The sequence below is a fragment of the Sminthopsis crassicaudata genome, chromosome 1, assembly GCF_048593235.1.
Source record: "Sminthopsis crassicaudata isolate SCR6 chromosome 1, ASM4859323v1, whole genome shotgun sequence".
NCBI classification, from domain to species: Eukaryota; Metazoa; Chordata; class Mammalia; order Dasyuromorphia; family Dasyuridae; genus Sminthopsis; species Sminthopsis crassicaudata.
Genome location: NC_133617.1, coordinates 275,297,584 through 275,317,970, shown reverse-complemented (window position 1 = coordinate 275,317,970; position 20,387 = coordinate 275,297,584). Strand labels below are relative to the sequence as shown.

At 33.0% G+C, this 20,387-nt stretch overlaps 1 protein-coding gene across 1 annotated transcript in view; it reads left to right on the top strand.

Moving 5' to 3' along the window:
* CPA6 (carboxypeptidase A6) overlaps positions 1–20,387 on the top strand; it is a 364,131-nt gene that overhangs the window by 254,337 nt on the left and 89,407 nt on the right. The window contains exons 4-6 of the mRNA XM_074278838.1: positions 15,690–15,804; positions 17,385–17,486; positions 18,372–18,476. Of these exons, the coding sequence (XP_074134939.1) occupies positions 15,690–15,804; positions 17,385–17,486; positions 18,372–18,476 (322 nt within the window). The remainder of the gene's footprint in view (positions 1–15,689; positions 15,805–17,384; positions 17,487–18,371; positions 18,477–20,387) is intronic.

Here is a 20,387-nt window from a genome sequence, read left to right as displayed (position 1 = left end):
CAGCTTTAGGATGAATATCCCAAGGATATTATGAGTGGCAAGTCTTAAACCCTATGTTGCCCAAGCTTGAAACACTGGGAACAAAGGCCACAATAAGGAAGTACATGAAGAAATCTGTGAGAACACCATTTGGGGAGAAAGAACGTTGAAATTTATGGTTGATATAGAAGTATCTTTAAAGAGCTGTGACTTCTTATTTTTTAAAAAGTCCTATACATTTTCTATTTTCTAGTTATAACATTTTGCTTGTCTATGTCACTGAGGTTTAAGTATTGAAATAGTATTTGAATTCAGCAGAATTGCTCTCAATGACATGGGAACAGAGCAATTGATTGACAAATAAACCTAAACATAGCCCAGCATGAGTAATTGATGGTCCACCTGTAGAACACACTCTTTTAGAATGTCTTCTTGCACATAGGTCATTCACACACATTTGTGTCTTCTTAAGAATCACTAAAGAGCTTGATTAGAAGATAAAAAAATTAGAAGAATTAGAATAGCCTAATGGAAAAAGCTGGGATTAAAATACTTGGGTTCAGGTCTCAATTTCATCTCTCACTTAGTCAAATTACTTGTCATCTTTGAGACTGTTTATTTACCTTTAAAATGGGACAATCTGCATGTCCTATCTCACAGAATTGCCACAAAAAAAGATAGAGATAATATGAAATTTTATGTTGTTTGAGGTATAAACCACCTTGATTCAACAAAAACCCTAAATATGTTATTTGCTAAACTCAGGTAAGTGTAAAAATATAAACATGAAATAAGAAAGTTTCTGCCATTAAGAAATTTGTGAGGAAAGATGAGTCTTCCTGATTTTGAGCCCAGTGCTCTATCCATTGTACCACCTGGCTGCCCCTAATAACTAGAGTTGTCCAAAAGGGCACTATGCTGCCTCAACAGATAGTAGGTTCTCCCTCTTTGAAGATCTTTAGGCAGAGTTAGATAATTTTACTTAATTAACTATATATTCTATCTATGAAATATATCAGATGGCCCTTCCATCTATAACAATTGTATGGTTCTATAATACTTTTTTGTTAAATGCCAAGTTATCAAATACTTGTTTTAAAAAAATAATGACAAAACATTGTTTACTTCATGTAATTTTTGGTATAAAAGCCTGTTTCTAAAGAGTGCAAGATTTGCTTGGCCAACAACTACAGCACATGAATGCAGATAAACTGCACCAAGACCAAGCACTGGCAAATCAAAGAGATAATTCTCATACTGAAAGCTGAAAACCAAACAAGGGCCTGAAGCACAAACATTTAGAATAGAGCAGCTGGTCCACTGGAGTTCAGTCCCATGGCTATGATACCCTGCAGAAAATGGTAATATTAAGTCATAGCTCAATTTTGTAAAAAAGAAAAAAAAATTTCCAATTTTTGAAAACTGGTTATTGAAAATTTAGGCATTTTGTCTGTTCTTTGGGGAAACCAATGGGACATTCTGGTGCAACTGACACTGCTAAACTGATGGGGAATTTTTATTTCTTTTAAGCATTCAGGAGAATGAAATATGGTAAGTTAGGAAAGATTCTCTGTGCATATAGGAACTCCATTGCAACTATTTATAAGCACATTCCCCCATTTACCAACAGCCTTGGGCTATCAAGCCTATTTTTTCCCTAACCTACTGTATTACACTAGAAACATCAACCAATTGGCTCACTTTTTTTCAAAACAAGTTGATACATTAATTATTCTTGAATATGGTACTAAGGATATATTTTTTTAAAACTTTAGAAATTCCCTCAGGGTTTAAAAAAAACTCACTTTTCCAAACTGGATTCAAACTGCCAGCCTTAGCAGTCACATTCACAATTTACTACCTATGTTTTGAACCATGCACCTTTAGGATCATTGTCCCTATGTTTTACCAAAGTCAGGGAAACAAAGAATTGAAATCCTCACTTGTTAAAGTGAAAACTTTAGCCCAAATTCAACTTGATTAAGAATGACTTGAAAGAGATTAAGAATGACTAAACTAAAAGCTGAGAGTTTACTTCTTTGACTGAAAAGACTCAAGAATTAAGGAATTGGAGACAGGGACATGAATTCAAAAATCAGTTTCACTAGTTAGTAGTTTTATGACCCTAACCAGTTTTTCTTATTGGTCTCCTTAATTTCATTAGTCCTCTATATTAATCCAGCTTCCACACAATTTCCAGAGAGATATTTCTGAAGTATTGGCCTGCCCATTTTATTTTGATACTTAGAAATCTTCAGTGGCTCATGATTGTCTCTAAGATAAAATTTAAACATCCTTCACCTAATATTTAAAACTCTTTACAATATTACTCCTACTGAGCACTCCTAAACTTTGGGATTCCCAATATATCCAGTTTTTTTCACAGTGCTCTTTTTAATAAATTTTGTATTCCAGTCAAACAAAGCTATATTCCAAATTATTTCTTCAAATACTTGCCCTATATTCCCAGAAAGCATTCACTTCTTCATTGTTATGTAATGCCAGAAAAATTGAGACAAAACAGAGATTAGCATTTTTAATATTTTATCATGGAGAGTTTTGACTAGTTGGCTGGATGGGATTATTGTCTCAAAGCACCCAGCATCTAGAAGTTAAATCCAAAGACTTTTATAGGGCTAGGACTATCAGGGAAACAAAGGCAAGGGGGGAGGGAAACATTTAGTAAGTCATAATTTCAGGGAGGATCATAAATTGTAGTAAGTTGGGAATGAAGAAGGTAGTCAAGCAGGAGATAGGAAGTCTGGGCCAGGAAAGATGTCATCTAGGTATTTGAGATAAACCATCTGGAGTTTTATGACTCTTTGGAATTCCAGAATGGCCAAAGCTCCACAGCCCTAATTATCTCAGTCCTAATGGCCAGGAAGGGGTTGGGGAGACATAGCATACTAATTCAGGGAAACTGAGATATTATAATTCAGGGAAACCAATGCAGGGAAGCTAATTCAGGGAAAGTGAGGTATTTTGTCTAACCCTAGGATAGAATATCTACATCAATGGATTCATTATTGTGTATTAGATAAGATCTCAAAACACATTTTTAATTGACTTCAACATTTGTCACCAGCCTCAGATAATGTTGAACTTTAGTACTCTTAACTATTCTTCTAAAACTGCCTCCACTATCCCTTTTACCTGGAATACTCCCCCCCCCCTCCCCTCAACTCCACCTATTAGAATTCCTACCTAACTTTAGAAATCAGTTCAAGTGCTACCTTCTATAAAAAGCCTTTCCTGACTCCTATTGCCAGTAGCTCTTTTCTCCCATTTAAAAAATAGCTTACATATTTTTATATTGAGTTAAGTATGTTATTTCCCTCAGCAGAATGGAAACTCCTCAAGGACAAAGAAGATTTTCTTTTTACCTTTGTATTCTCAGATGTGGACATATATATGGGACACATTATAAATGTTTATTGTTGATGATTAAACCAAGCCAGTCTTTTGTGTTCATCCTCCATTAACTGCCCTTGGTTTTGTCTTCCAAACATTTTTAGTTTTAAACTAGATATAAATATAAAAAAGACACAATGCACTGAAAAGACAAATATAGCAAAAAAAGATTTTTTGATTATGTACTCTTGGCACATCCCAATCCTCATTGCATGGATGATTGAGTTGCTTGTATCACATTAACTATGTTTATTACTCTGAGCAATTACAGTCATTTGAAAGTAACTTATAGGTGCTGTTAAGTGTTATTTTATGGTACAAAACCTACTAACATGACAGTTGTGTCTTGAAAATGACTTATAAAAGCAAAGCTTTTTAGCCTCCTGTCAAATCCAGAAAATATCACTAAGGGACCTTTTAGTGTCTTTAAATATTTCAAATGATTGGGTTATCCCATTATTTCATGGCTACCTTAGTTAAGGGATAAGAGAGAGGAGTATAGCAGTTATATATTTTCAAGTGAATTCCAATGAAACATTAGAATTTTTATTGTTCAGTTTTAAGGAGGTTAGATCAATTTCACTGTAAGATAATGTAATATTAACACTATTTTCAAAATATCAAGATTTGAACTTTTTTAAATAAATAAGTTTTTTCTTATAAACAACCCATACAAAAGAAAACAAAATATGCTGAGCATATATCCCTTGAAATTCTTCATAACTTAATATACAAAATAGATATTTATTTAATTATGATTAGAGGTCATATATTATATATTCTTCTTTTAAAAGATATTTTACCAGATTGTCAAGTATTGATACAATTTACATATTTAAAATGTCTAACAACTATCCAATACTTTGTGTTATTATGCCAGAGTTTTCCTAAACATTCCTCTGAGTATAGGGACATTTGGATTTTTTCCATTTTTTTTTTTTACCATGACAGTTGACACTACTATGAACATCTTTTTATGCAACTTACATTTTTTTTTTCTTTAGGAGTTCTTAAGGAGTTTTTTAAAGTAAATTTACAAGGTCAAATGATGAGGATTTGTCTTATAATTCTTTTTAAATATTGCTGACATAGGTGGGGAACAATCTTGATGGTGAATGGGACCAGGTGAAGATTTCTCAAAAAGTGTAAAAGATGGATTAGGTCAGACCTTAGGCCTGCAGACCTATCACGGGATTCCCAGAGGGCTATAGGGTAGGAAAGGTCAGACTCTAGGTTTAAGCTTCAGGAAGTGACTGATCCACATGAAGAAGACAACATTGCTGACTATTGGTCAATGGTTTTTCAATCCATCCAATGAAAAAAGTTGGGTCTTTTGCAATTTAACCACTATTTCCAGGCACAATACTGGGAGATGTTTGCTCTATGTTTGCTCAAATGTGCTTGGGCCTCTCCTTGCAAAGACCAAATAAATGCTTTCTCTTTGTATCTGAAGATGTCTCTGAGTAGTCAGTTTGGGTAAGGAGGTCTAGCACTTACCCCACACAATGAAGAGGGAGAGCAAGTTTCAATTTCTTTGTTTTATAAAATTAGAAGTCCAACTATGTAATCTCTAGAATATCTTTCAATTGCAATATTCTAGAAAGAAGTATATTTGCATTGAAAGACTGCCAGACTTAAGGTTGTAAAGCTTGTGTTCAGGACTTTATGATCTAAGATAAGGGTTTAACTTTTCTGAGCATTGGTTTCCTCATCAGTAAATCAAAAATATAATGGGGCAATTCTCTACTTTGTGAGGTTGCTGTTGGAAAAGTGCTTTACAAACTAGGAAACATTTTTATAACTATTTGCTTGCTGATTTAGGGTACTGACCTGTGATTTCATGAGGGTAAAAGATCTCTGCTGAAGAAACCTCCTCCACTGCTGCAGATGGGCAACAATTCTTCAAAGAATAGTCTCAGAGAGTCGCCTGAGGCTCTGAGCACTTAAGTGACTTGCATTGCATCAATATCTTAATATGTCTCAGAGGCAAAAATTGAACCCAGACCACTTTGAAATCTGGGGTCAGGTCTCTTTTAGTCACTGTATTATGCTTCCAGGTGTACACTTTTATCTTTATTAGACTCTTATGACTCTAAACAACATATAGTGCCCAACTGAAGAAAATGGCTTTGTTTCTTCACAATGCCATTGACATTTCAATGTATTGCTTTTACTTATTTTTCCTGGTTGAATTGATGCTCTAAAAATAACTTAAAATTAAAATGTGTATTGCTGTAATTGTAATGCCGGAGAAACTGAGGCAAGATAAAGATTAAAGAGTTTTTAATATTTTATTTGGATTTTTGAGAGGGAGAGATTGTGCTGGGGGCATGTTGCCCCCAGGGCTGATATCCAAAGCATCCAGCAGTGAATGTGAGGTTCCCATGAAATATATATATATGTATAGTTCCAAGCTCGGCTAGCTAAACAAAGGGGTGGGGGTGGAGTTCAAATTCTAGTGAGCAGGAATCTCCAAAAAGGGGACCATCAATTCAATTCTGACAGATTGAGGGTAGGCCATAAATTCTTACAAAATGGGAGTTAAGGAGGTGTCTAACTAGAGCCAGGAACTCAGATACCAATTAGGTATCTGAGATAGGACATCTGGAGTTTTATCTTTTGGAATGCCAGATCTCCACAGCCCTAATTATCTCAGTTCTAATGAACAGAAAAGGAGGGTTGCAACCCGGGGGAAACTGAGGCAGAACAATTTAGGGAAACTGAGGCAGGACAAAAAAAGGGAATTGTGGAACAACATAATAATTAAGAAAAACATCTTTACCTGAGATTGGAAGTCAACTTTCTTTCTTCTATGACTTTATTTGGTGTTAGCAGACAGCTCAATAACCCTTCAAAAGCTTGAAGACTGAGTACCTGCTTAGGTTTCTTATTATGAATGCTCCCTTCCTATCTCTCTGTTTTTCTCTCTTCTGAGAATTCTTTACTAGTTTATTCATGAGCAAAATATGCTTAAGTTCCATATCTCTATCTATAAATAAAGCTTGAATATCAGATTTCTAAAGGAAGCATGGCTAGCATCTTAGGAGTATGCGGGAATATAATTTTTATGAGTTGGAAGGGACTTCAAGTCCAATTCCCTCATTTTATAGATGAGAAAACTGAGGCATAGAAAAGTAAATTGATTTGTCTAGAATCATACAGCAAGTAAGTGTCCAAGACAGAATTCACACTCAGGGCTTCTTGATTCTGAATCCAGCATTCTATCCATTGCTCTACTTTGCTACATGATACTGAAATGGCAAACAAACTTTTGTTGGGGCAATGTAAAACAAATCCCAAATACAAATCAAAAGAAGAAAAAATTGCTTGTTTTGGATATTCAGAAAGTCTCATTTTTCATTCTGATGCTAAGATATAATAATGGCAACCCCTGACTTATTCTGTCCTATATCCTCACAAAATATTTTCCACATCTAGCCCAATTTCCTTTTTTATTGTTGATGGATTTTAATTTCAATTCAACAAGTATTTCTTAATCATTTGTTTTATGTCAAGCACCATGTTAGGTTCTGGGGAGTCAAAGATAAAAATGAAAATAATCCCTGCCTTCTAGAAACATATATTCTATTTAAAAAGAATCAATATGTACTAGATAAGTAAATCAAAATATAGGCTAAGTAACTTAAAGCATTATATAAATTCAAGATAGTATTCTTGATAGAGAAGAAGAAAGCTCTAACAGCTAAGGCAATAGGGAGGCACTGAAACATTTTAAGCAGAATATTGATGTAATCATAAGTGTGCTTTAGATACACCATTTGACAACTAAGCGGCTGGTGGATAAATATAGGAGTGACTAGAAATGGGATTTTCTTTTTACTTTTAGTTTAGAACATTGTAATAACTGTAGCATTATTCCCTTAATGATCCAATTCCCTGAAATGTCTTAACATGAAGAATGAATTTGAAGTGGATAATCTAGCTTGATTTTTTTTTCTCTCTCCCTCTCTCCAGGGAGCAATTGTACGTTTAGCATACTATTAAATTCATGTATACAGAAGAGAGTGGTCCAAGTCAATGTTGTATGGTCTTATAAAACATAGTTCTTTTATATAGGAGCAATCAGTTATGAGCTCTATCTGGTGCTGAATCATATATAGTCACAGGTTGATTCTAGAGCCTCTGGAATAACAAAGTCACAGTAGAATTGAATTATCTGTTCTTCAGCCATCTTGGCATTTCAGATAGTTACAGGACACTCAAAGCACAACTCCTGAAACAATTTGTTACCAGAGAGATGATAGGTATTTTAAAGAACCCTAGTCTATATATACTAGGAGACTTATAGACCCGAGAAGTACATTTAGCCTCAACTTGCACATTTCAGACAGCCCTGGGAGATCTATTACTAATTCTCGAATACAAAAATGATCAGTGGGATTTTGGAGAAGAAGAGGAGAGAAAATGATGGAAGAGGGGGAGTTCATAATACAGAACCTGAGCAAGTACTTTGTCTTCTAAAGGTTTCTTGAGTCATCTGCCAACATCAAAGAATGTCACAAATGAAAAAAAGATGGCTTTCAACAGCAAGTATAGATGTTTCAGATGATCATGGTATATTCCTTGATATCTAATAACTTTCCTCTCAGAGAGGATGTTTTTTTAAAGCATCTTTAGAGTGAACACTTTGTGTGTCTTTTTCTTTTGCCCATGTCACAACCCACTTAGCGTTATATTTATATGTATGCACTCCTACACCCTCCCAACTCCTAGTTATCTCCTTTAATTACTTATTCAGGATGTGATAGATATTTGTCCAAATATTTGTCAAACCAGTTCATTCTTGCACCTGTCTCATGATCCATGTGATGGTGAATTAAACTACCAAAATGAACATAAAATGGATTTCTAATAATTATAAAGTTCTGAGCAAGAAATAGAAGATCTTATGAGCACATGTGGTATTTTTTTCATGACTGGTACTTAAAGGCAAAGACTTCATTCAGAAAAGTGAGAAATATCTGAGAAGTAAATAATTGGTTTAATAAATTAATTTAAGAGGAGGATTTGGATTTTTGAATGATAGTTTTAAAAATGATTCTTTACCAAGATAGAGTGAAAAACTGTGGACCAAGTCAACAAATCACGGCATCAAATATTTATTAAGCAACCTATGATGTGGCAGAAATTGTGACTACAGAGATTTAGAACCAAAAACATTTAGAAATTATTATACTTAGCCAGAGTGATTATTTAGATAGAGTGTCATGAAACAGATGATGCAACATTAACTACAAGGCTATTTAAATATATCTCACTAGAATCTAGTAAAGTTAATCAAAGGTAAGAGAATGGCAGTAGAGAGGTAAACTATCCTCAAAAACCATTCCATAGAAAGTAGTTATTCTGCAGGAATAAGAATAGCATAGAGGAGCCCCTAGTAATTCACAGAAAACAGATCTAAGATAACAACTATAATACATTGCCTCAGAACAAAATACATTGCCTCAGAAGTCTGAATTTGAATGCATGAAATTTGGTTAATAAGTGAAATAAACCTGAGATTCTATCACAAAGAAGCAGCTGATATTCAGTGATCTTACTGATATGGGATAGGAGCTTTGATTTGAATTTTGACCAGTAAGGATATGCTTAAAAGAAACAATGATCCAAGACAATTCCAAAAAACTCAAGATGAAAAATGCTATACAATTCCAAAGAAAGAACTAAGAGTCTCTGAGTCTCTATTTTCTTTTATAAGATAACTAATGTGATATATTTTGTATGATAAGCATGTGTAATGTAAAAATAATTGGGAGCTAGGTATTAATAAAAGTAAGAAATTACACTGAATAAAAATTGAATGGTTTCAAGATTTCCATCATTAAAATGAGAGGAGTGGCACTAAGTGATATTTTTAGTATCCTTTTCAGTTCTAATATTCTATAATTCTATCATAATGCAATAAAGAGGAATTGGGCAGATATCAATCAATGGAAAATGTTTGAAAAGCTAAATAAAATATATTATTTTGTTGCTGGGAAAAAAAAGAAACCAAATAGATAAGGACAAAAAAAATCACATATTATAAAGATAAGATTAAGTGAAAGAATCTGGAAATAAAAATGCAAAAGAATGGTGGAACATTTGAGTGTGGAACATATTTGCATGTATGGCACTAAAAGGATAAATGGAATAATATTGTTATAGAAATATACTTCAGAGTACTTGGACAGAAGGAAAACATCATAATCTTGGCACAGAGTATGACATAATAATTAGGTAATCTAGTGCCCTGGAGAAAATAATATCATTAAGTCAAGAATTTAATTTTATTCTTCAAAAGGGAAAAGTAACAGTGAGGAAAATTCATACTCTTACCAATAAGGAGGAACTAGTTGCCTCAATAAAATTATGACCACATTGAGAGATGTGACTGCTCCATCTTATAATTTGTGATAGAGAAAAAGGATCATAGATATAGCCTGGAATGTACCCTATACTCAGGAAAAACAATACAGAGCTCTGATATGTATGATTTTGTGGCTTAAATTTTTAAAAGGGAATTTAACCTAGGAAATTTCAGAAGCTCCCAAGAATAAAATTCTTAAGTGACAAATAAAAATAATTCCACTAAGCAAAAAAGAAGAGATCTACCAAAAAAAGAAAAATCATCAAAAAGTGATTTTTGGTTTTTTTCTTGCTGAGGTAATTAAGGTTAAATGACTTGCCCAGGAGCTAGATTTGAACTTAGGTCCCCCAGACTTCAGGCCTGTTAATCTATCCACTGTACCACCTAGCTGCCCCAAAAAAAAAAAATAAAAAAATAAAAAAAATAAAAAAAAATTGTTTTTTAAAAGACTTGCTGGGAAAAAAAAATAAGGACAGGTAACTAAGATACTGCACCACCTAGCTGCCCCACCAAAAAAAAAAAAAAAAAAAATGTTTTTTAAAAGACTTGCTGGAAAAAAAAATAAGGACAGGTAACTAAGAATGAATCTTTTTATTATTTGTTTTATTAGCCATATTTTCTTTTTCTCTACTGTCTCTGTATCCAGGTCTTCTATCTGTGGATTAATTATTCCACAAGCATTTATTGATCTCTTATATGCCAGAAACTATGATAGGTATTGAGGATACAAACACAGATAATTTTTAAATGTCCTAAACATAATGAACAATTGCAATAATCAAGTTGTGTAATTCTATAAGAATATAACTGATGAATCTGGATTATAAATCTGCTTTTTCTGAAATATTAATATCCCTGTAGTAAGTTTAGGTGATTCAACCCAAGAAATATAGCCTGTTCATAATGTCCATAATTTATTGTATAAATTGCAAGCCTTATAATAAGGAAGAAACAATAACTCTAAATATCTTAATGTGCAAAATCAAATTTATAAAGCAATGGTAAATACTACAAATGAAAAAAAAGAAACTATTTGCAGCATAAATATAAAATGTATACATGGAAGGACATGGATATATATAGATGTACACCCATATACAAACAATATAGTCAAAGACAGGATAGCTTGAGAAGAGCTTTGGGGGAGAATAAGAAAAGGATCATATATAAGATGATATCAGAGCTGTCTCATAAAGGAAGGATGATACTCTATGAAGCAAATATAATGAAAGGATGCATTCCCCGGACTGTAGGGATTCTAAGGCACAGAGATGGAAAAGAGGGTGTTATGAATGAAAAAGAAAGGGAAAACAACCTTCAATTAGGAGGATAATGTGCAGTGGGGATGGAAATATAGTTTGGGACCATGCTATTTATGCATTTAAAAGATAAAGAGACAAATTCATATTTTTCCTTAGAAGGAATAGGAAGCCCATGGATTTGGTTGAATGGGAAGACATGTGAATAGATCTTCAGTTAAGAAAATTTACTTTGGCAGCAGTTTGTTGGATATTATGGAATGGTGAGACTTAAAAATTGTTAAAGCTCTTATAATAATATAGATGAGAGGTCATGAGAGTCTAAATTAAGGTAGTAGTTGTGTGACTGGGGAGAAGAGAAAACTGATTAGATATGTGAAGTAAGGGAGAGTAAAGAGTCCAGATAATTCCATAATAATGAACTTATGGTGTATAAGTATAACTTATAATTTATAGAATTATGGTGGCTTAGAGAGTAATAGAGAAGTTTGGAAGAGGAGAGGATTTAGGGTGAAAGATTTGAGTTCACTCTTAGATTGAGTATGTCTCTAGGACATAGAATTTGAAATGTTCAATCAATAGTTAGTGAACAGGCACTAAAGCTTAAAGGACAGTCTCGAGAAGCATATATAGATCTAGAAATATTCTGCATGGACATGATAGTTAAATCCATAGAAACCAATGAATTTACAGAGAGAGATAAAGAGAGGGAGCAAGAGGGAGAGACAGAGAGAGACAGAGAGGGAGGGAAGGAGGAAGGAAGGGAGGGAAGGAAGAGGGGAGATAGAGAGAGACAGAGACAGAGACAGACAGACAGAGGAAGGGAGAGAAAGAGAGAATATGAAAAAAGATTCTTAACCTTTTTTGTCATGGACCCCTTTGCAGTCTGGGAAAGTTTATGGGCCCCTTCTCAAAATTTTTTAAAATTTGTCTTTATTTTTATCATTTTAAAAAATATTTTGAGTTCCACATTCTTTCACTCCTTCTGGCTTCTCTTCCACCTATTGAGAAGGCAAGCAATATGAAATAAATTATACAATGTAAAATCATGCAAAAATATATTACCATAATAGTCATACAACCAAAAAAGCAATAAAAAAGTGAAAAAAAAATCTTCAATTTGCACTCAGAATTCATCAGTTCTCTCTCCTTCTCCCTCATTTTCTCTCTTTTTCTGTCTCTGAATGTCTATCTGTTTCTCTGTCATTCTCTGTCTCTCTGACCCTCTCTGTCTCTGTCCCTTTCTGTCTCTGTTTCTCTCTGTGTTTCTGTAACTCCCTCCTTCCTTCCCCCCCCCTCTCTATCTCTGTCTCTATCTCTTTTCCCCCCTTCCTATCCCCTGCCAGGGAACTGTTTTTCAGCATGACCCCTTCAAAATTTTCTTTGACAAGCTAAGTCTTTCACAATTAACCATCATTTTATTGAGCAGAACCAGGAGATCATTATACACTTCAACATCAATACTATATGAGGATCAATTCTGATGGAAGTGACTATCTTCAACAATGAGGATCCAAATCAGTTCCAATTGATCAGTAATAAACAGAACCAGCTATACCAGTAAAAGAACACTGGGAAATGAGTTTGGACCACAACATAACATTTATACTCTTTCTGTTATTGTTTGCTTGATTTCTTTTTCTTCCCAGGTTATTTTTACCTTCTTTCTAAATCTGCTTTTTCTTGTATAGCAAGACAACTGTATAAATATGTATACATATATTGTATTTAACATAAACTTTAACATATTTAACATGTATGGGACTACCTGCCATCTAGAGGAGGGGATGGAGGGAAGAAGGGGATAAGTTGGAATAGAAGTTTTTGCAAGGGTCAATGTTGAAAAATTACCCATTCATATATTTTGTCAATAAAAAATATAAAAAACCATCATTTTATTTTATATTAAAAATAAGCGTTTTAACCATAAATGCTTAAAAGTTCTATCTCATTAAATAGCTATTTTCCCAAAAAAAAATTATATTCCATTTTGCTGAATGGGTTATTCTTGGATGTAATCCTAGCTCCTTTGCCTTACAGAATATCATATTCCAAGCAGTCTCCTTCATTAACATGGAAGGATGCTAAATCTGTGTGATCCTGACTTTGGCATCATGATATATGAGTGGCTTCTTTCTGACTTCTTGTAATTTGTTTTCCTTTATTTCAGGAGTTCTAGAATTTGGCTATAATATTCTAGGACCATAATATTTCATTGTAGGGTTTCTTTCAGAAGCTACCCAGTAAATTCTTTTGATTTCTTTTCAATTTTTACTTTACTCTATCTATAGCATATCAAGGAACTTTTCCTTTATAATTTCTTCAAATATGATGCCTAGGCTCTTTTTCTTATTATGGCTTTAATGTAATCTAACAATTCTTAAATTATTTCTTTTTGGAGGTGAAACAAAGATGGTGTAGAAAAGTTCCAAGACTCTATTGCATTGCCCATACACAGATCTGGATCACAATGCCATGATTTAAAAGGAGGAGATCTGTACATCAGAGTTTGAGGCTACAGGGGAACAGGGGCTCTGGTCATAATTCCAGAGTGAAAAAAAAAATGCTTGTGGTCTCTCACAGACCAAGACACAAGTCAAGAGATTAGTAATATACCTCTTTTTAGATCAAAGATTCTTAAACTTCCCCTTTTGTCAGAGAAATTTTTATACAACCTCAAGCATATAAATATGAAAAATAGGTATACAAATTAAACAGTGATAATAAACAATAATTTTGCAACCCCCCACATTCAATTACAAGACCCCATATAGAGTTGTGACCCACAGTGTAAAAAGCTTCTATGATCATATGATCATGAAAAAACTAAAAACTTACATATTCCTAGAACTAACTCAAAACAGCTGCACAAAAGATCTGTTTGGGATAGTTCCCCCTCTATCCCTGGAGCTCAACTTTAACATATAATTAAAAGTCAAGAAATAGGCTGAAAGGATGAGTAAAGAAGGGGAGGGAGATAAACAACCTGACCATAGAAAGTTACCGTGGAGTCAGGGAAGATCAAAATACTAATTCAGAAGAATACAAAAAAGTCAAAACTGCTACACTTGGAAGCCTCAAAGAAAAAATGTAAATAGGTCTCAGGCCCAAAGACATCTTGGAAAAGCTGAAAAAGAACTTTAAAATCAAATATGAGAGATAAAGAAAAAAATCAGGAAATGAAATGACAGTAATGAAAGAAAATCATAGGAGAAAAGTCAACAGCTTTGTTAAGGAGGCACAAAATATACTACATAAAATAACACCTTGAAAAAACAGAAGAGGCCAAATGGTAAAAGAGACACAAAAATCCCCTGAAAAGAAGAATCCCTTAAAAAAGTAGAATAAGCCAAGTGAAGAAAATAATTTCTTAAAAATAAGAATTGGGTAAATGGAAGCTAATGACTTCCTGAGACACCAAAATAAGAAAAAGAAAAAATAGAATTGTGAAACATCTCATTAAAAAAAAAAAAAAAACTGACCTATAAAATAGATCAAAGAGAGATAATTTAAGAAGTATTTCTTATAATAATAGTTAGAATTTATATCACTCTTTAAGCTTTTCAAAATGCTTTACATATGCTTCATAGTCCTGTGAAGCAAATGTTATTGTTGTGTCCATTTTATTTGGTGATATGTTCAAGTAATAATTAATGAATGTCTCTATAAGAATTAGAACCCTACTTCCTTATTTCAAATCAAGGGAAGAGATATGTCACCTATATAAACTTGTCATATTCCATTTTTATGCTGTTTTGTATTTTGTATACCAGTTATTTACATTAACAAGCCATTTCTCTATATCTCAACTAATCTATGATATTATCTTTCTATATATAACATATCCTGTCTATAGCTTAACTACTCTATAATGTACCTGTAATTACCCTGTAATCTCATAGATTTCATGGGCCATGTGTTGGCTTTCTTTATATTTCTCCCTTTGTCTGGTGCTATGTTTTATATATAGTCAGTACTTAATGGATTTGTTTTGAATGAATGAATGAATAAATAAATAAATAATAAAGTCTCTTCTTTAAGCAATCTTTCTTCACTTTTCCCATTCAAGAACTAACAAGATCATTAACTCAGGGACAAAGAAATAACTAAATTTCATGTAATACATGCCACAATACCCCAAGCTCTGGATTTACATTAATAAAATTCAATCTTCAGGCTGCCTCCAAAATCACTCCTCTCTTTCACTTGTTCTGCCCACATCCAAAGCTGCCTCTGGGACATATCAGAATATAGATGAAATATAGTTTGTGTTCAGGCTTTCACAGATATAGAAAAAGAAATCCCCAAATCCCACAAAATCACTCAAGGTAACAACACATATATGAGGTACCAAATATTCTATATACCTCAGCTTGAAAATGCAAAGAAAACATAAAGAATTCCTACTTGCCTATAAACAATCAATACAATTGTTCCTTTCTAGTGAATTTTACTTTCCTCAGTCTTCAAGTCTTTGAGACTAAACCTAAAGAGTCATTATACTATTAAAAAAAATATCAGAAAATGAAAAAGAATTAAATAGGTTACCTAAAGCACAGAGCAACCAAAATGGGATTTGTGTGTGTGTGTTAACCTCTTTGCAGATCTATAATTTCTATTGCATATTGAAATTTATTCTTTATCAACAACTATTTTTTTCTAATCAGGGTCCTAATAGCAGATCTCCAGAAAGCATTGGAAAAAGGAAACAGTTTGAGGGCTCAGCGGAATCGTAGATCACTTCCAGGATACAGTTATGAAGTTTATCACTCTTTAGAAGAAGTAAGTAAACAAAATTACATAAACACTACATATCACATATATATGCAAACATATTCACTGCAATATCAAGTCTAAGACAGGCATAATATGCCATGGAATTTATTTATGATAACTATAGATAAATATGGGGATAGTTAGGTAGAGCAATTGATAAAGCACTGGGCTTGGAATTAGTAATAGTCATCTTCCTAAATTCAAATCTCACCCCAGACACTTATTAGCTCTATGACCCTGAACAAGTCTTAGTTCTTCATCTGTAAAATGAACTGGAGAAGAAAATAGCAAACCACTCCGGTTTCTTTGCAAAGAAAATCTCAAATGGAGTTAAGAAGAGAAAGAATGAATGATGATCTCTAAATACAGATTAAAGCATACTCTTTCTTCTTTATTTTTCTTGAGGGTTTTTTGTCTATGTTTTCTTTCATAGGATTACTATCATTGAAAGGTTTTGCTTGTCTGAACAGATATAGCTTATATACCTTTTCATTGGTAGGAGCAAGGAGGGAGAGAGGAAGAAAATTTGGAACTCAAAGTTTTTCTTTCAGTGTTAAAAATTATTTTCATGTATAATTGAGGGAAAATAAAATACAAAAAAGAAAGAAAGAAAAGAAAAGAAAATCCCACATGGGTGATAGAGTTGTACACAACTAAAAAATGACTGCATAAAATGTGTAAATATGGCTTTAGAGTAAGTATAATTCTTAATCCAAAATTTTATTTAAGACTGTTTTGCTGTAGTAACCCCAAATATATGAGAATCACAGAAAGGAGTTCAAAATCCACCTAGTCCAACTGACCCCTGAACAAAAATCTGCTCCATAATATTTTGAGCTTTAACACTTCTAAAATTTCTCTCACGGGACTATTCTAACCTGAGATTCATTGTTCATTACTGATTCATCTTCTGTTACCTGCTCTTGCTTCCATCTTCTACACATCTATGTTGATTAGGTTTTTTTTGTGTATTTATGTTAGTCTCTTAAGTCAATTCCTATTATTCCTCTTCATCAGAATTTCATTTCTTTATGTTTTAAGATTCTTATCCCTCAAGGATTGAGTTCCCTATGAAATTTTAATCCCATGAGACCCTATCTACTCTTCCCCTGAAGAAAAAATCATGATACAGATGAATATATTCAAATTCTTGGGATCCATATTTTCTTGAAGTTGATTTCTACTTTTTGCCCTTACTCATTTTACAAAGAGCAAAAAATAACAAAAATTTTGACCCATCAAAAGACATACAGTACAACTTGGTCAAATTTTCCTGCATAGCTGTCCCTACAACAAAACTGTCATTAATATATTAATGTTCTATAGTATTAGTATGTCAGAAGGAATGTTTTATACACTAAACTAGAAAAGGTATCATACTATTAAAAATAAAAAGGCAAAAAATGATATGGAATCAAATAGGTTTCCTAATGTATAGCATACATAAAATGGAATTTTCTGTGTATATCATGTTCCATGTGATAATTCCTGCTGTCATTATCTTTGTCTTTTTCAGGTTCTCCCTTTTCTGATATAATCTTAATTGACTCTTACAGGATTTTTTTTTTTTATTTTTGTGATTTTAGATTCAAAATTGGATGCATCATTTAAATAAAACCCACCCAGGGCTTGTTCACATGTTTTCTATTGGAAAATCATATGAAGGAAGATCTCTTTTTATATTAAAGGTAAAAAAAAAAATTAGGAAATAGTTTGTTCAATGGAATTTAATGCCAACTTTTTTCAGATAAATATTTATTAAAATATCCATTTTTTTTTTTTACTTTGTCACAGAATTGTTTATTGACTTGGAGTGATTAGAAAGTAGACCATGCAGTCTATCTCTTACTTATTCTCCAGCTCAAACTCAACCTCAGCACTAATCTAGGGGGAAATTTACTGTTAGACTATCAAATTACAATTTATTTTCACCAGTTTAAAGTTCTAGAAGAGTTCTTCTATCCTCTTCAATTCATGTATTTAGAAAATTAATGGTCTAGTGCTTAAGATGAACTTTAGAAGAGTTAGAAATAGCTAAAACCTCTGCATATCATATTAGGAGTTAAATATTGGAAATCATCTAGCTCATGTTACAAGTAGAAATAAAAAAAACAAATATACATAAGAAAAAACTGTCACCTGGTACTTACTTCATTCTATATCTAGTTCAGCAAACTCCTATTGGTTTCTGCTATATATTATGTCTTTTCTCCCATACTCAAGAAATAGGCTGATTTCTAAAGCACATATGCTTCTTTGAGAAATTTTGTAGGAAAAATGTTACTGTACAATAATAAACTTAATATTGGTGTGTGATCCATGAGACAATACTCAGAGAAAGAGACAAAAAATTGAGGAATATTTTGGGGTCTCTGATTCATAAATTGGGCAGGATATTTTCTCTCTTGAATAATATAAACCTAGACTTCCTGGACAGACAGCAAATCTATTCCTGTTTTTAGTTATTTATTCAAGAAAATAAAGGTATAACGAAGAATGATTCTGAAATCTTGCTGTTGTTCACTGAATAAAAAAAAATCTTAGGTAGTTATTATGAATACTTTTGTTTTCAGCTGGGCAGAAGATCTCGGGCTTATAAAAGAGCTATTTGGATAGATTGTGGTATTCATGCAAGAGAATGGATTGGTCCTGCCTTCTGTCAATGGTTTGTAAAAGAAGTAAGTTGAAACTTTTTGCAATCTTTTTGCTTCAGGATTCATGTCCTATCAATGCATCTGTGGATGTTTATTCTCTCCAGGAGTAACAAAAGCAGAGTTTTAAAGCTAGTAGCAGTCAGCTAAATGTTATGAAACTAAAGTAGTTGAAATACTTAAAATGTTACAATCCCTAAATGAATCCCAGGAAATTGTCTCTTGTATGAATTTCAGTTTGGAGGCCATGGTTCCCTTCATCTTTGCCTCAAAATGAGCACTTGGTATATTTATTAATGAGATGATGCAAGGAATTTTGTACTTTATAATGTACCTCTGTTATTTACATATTTGCAAAAATGGGGCTCTTAAAATACAGCAGTGAATTATAATTCTGTAATACTCTGTATTAGGCAAAGTTAATGACATTTTTCAGTGTTTTGAAGCAAGTACTTATTCACTAAATCTCTGAATTGCCACTCCCTCGGCTTTATAATCAACATACATTGAGCACTATGTGGAGAAAGAAACTATGTGTAAGCTACATCCATTCAGTACAGAAGACCATATTAGTTGTGATGTGTGCATACAAAATAATAAAATTAAATTAAAGTACAAGGAGCTCACCACTCAATGGAAAACAAGGATGGGAAAATAGAGTAAGCACATACAGAACAAGGGGACACACTGAGGAAAGAACCAGGTAAAGGGAAGCTGACTAAAAAAAAAATAGAGCTTTATAGTAGAAAGAAATAGAGCTGGGCCTGGCATCAGGAAACCTAGGTTTGAATGCTAGAGTCAATATTATTTATCTATTTTGTGATTGTAAGGAAGTCATTTGATTTCTTTGAGCTTCAATTCACTCAGCTGAAACAGAATATATGCACTAACAACATCATTTAGTCATTAATTCAACAAACATTTATTAAATATCCTGTTATATTCCAGGCACTATATTTTCAGGCTAAGAATATAGAAACAAAATGAAACAGTCTCTATATTCAAGGAATAACAGATAAGTATTACAAAATACATACAAAGTAACACAAATGAGTAAACTCAAATCATATGCCAGATATATCCAAAATAATTTTCAAATTGGAGAAAACTAACAATTGTAGTACTAGAACATTACATGTGACTAAGTGGATAATTTCTTAATAAATATTTTTTGATTGAATGATTGGTTGATTAGTTGGTTGAGAAGTCAGGAAAGGCAGCTAAGTGGCAAAGCAGATAGAACACTGGGCTTGGAATCAGAAGTCATCTTTCTAAATCCAAATCTGACCTCAGACACTTGCTAGCTGTGTGACCCTGGGTAAGTCACTTTATCCTGCTTGCCTCAGTTCCTCATCTATAAAATAAACTGGAGAAGAAAATGGCAAATCACTCTAGTGTCTTTGTCAAAAATAATCCAAATGGAGTCACGAAGAATCAGATATAACTGAACAAGAAGAAAAAGAAATGGCACTTAGAACTATTTTGAAGTACTTTCTAAACCTTACAAGACTATATAAATATGAGGTATTATTCTATGAGCATGGAATAGGTTCTTGGAGATGAATCTTGAAGTGAATGTCAAAGATGGAAAGAAATATAGTTTGACAATGTGACAGAGAGAGAGGGTTTCTAGGCAGATAAGTGGTATATAAATGATTTAGCAATGAAAGTAGTTGAGTTTTATTTCTGGAAAGGTAACATTAGAAAGGGGTAGTTTCATTCTTTTTTCCTACCATGGAATGAGTTAGGGGGAAATAAAGGAAAGAATTATCTTGATCTAAGCAACAGCTCTACTTGCCATCTTTTTCTTTTCTTATACCATCATATATGTGTGTGTATATATATGTGGGTATATATGCATATGTATATGTGTGTGCATATGTGTATGGAGATAGACATATAGATATATATTCCACTTACTGAGCACATTGATGTACC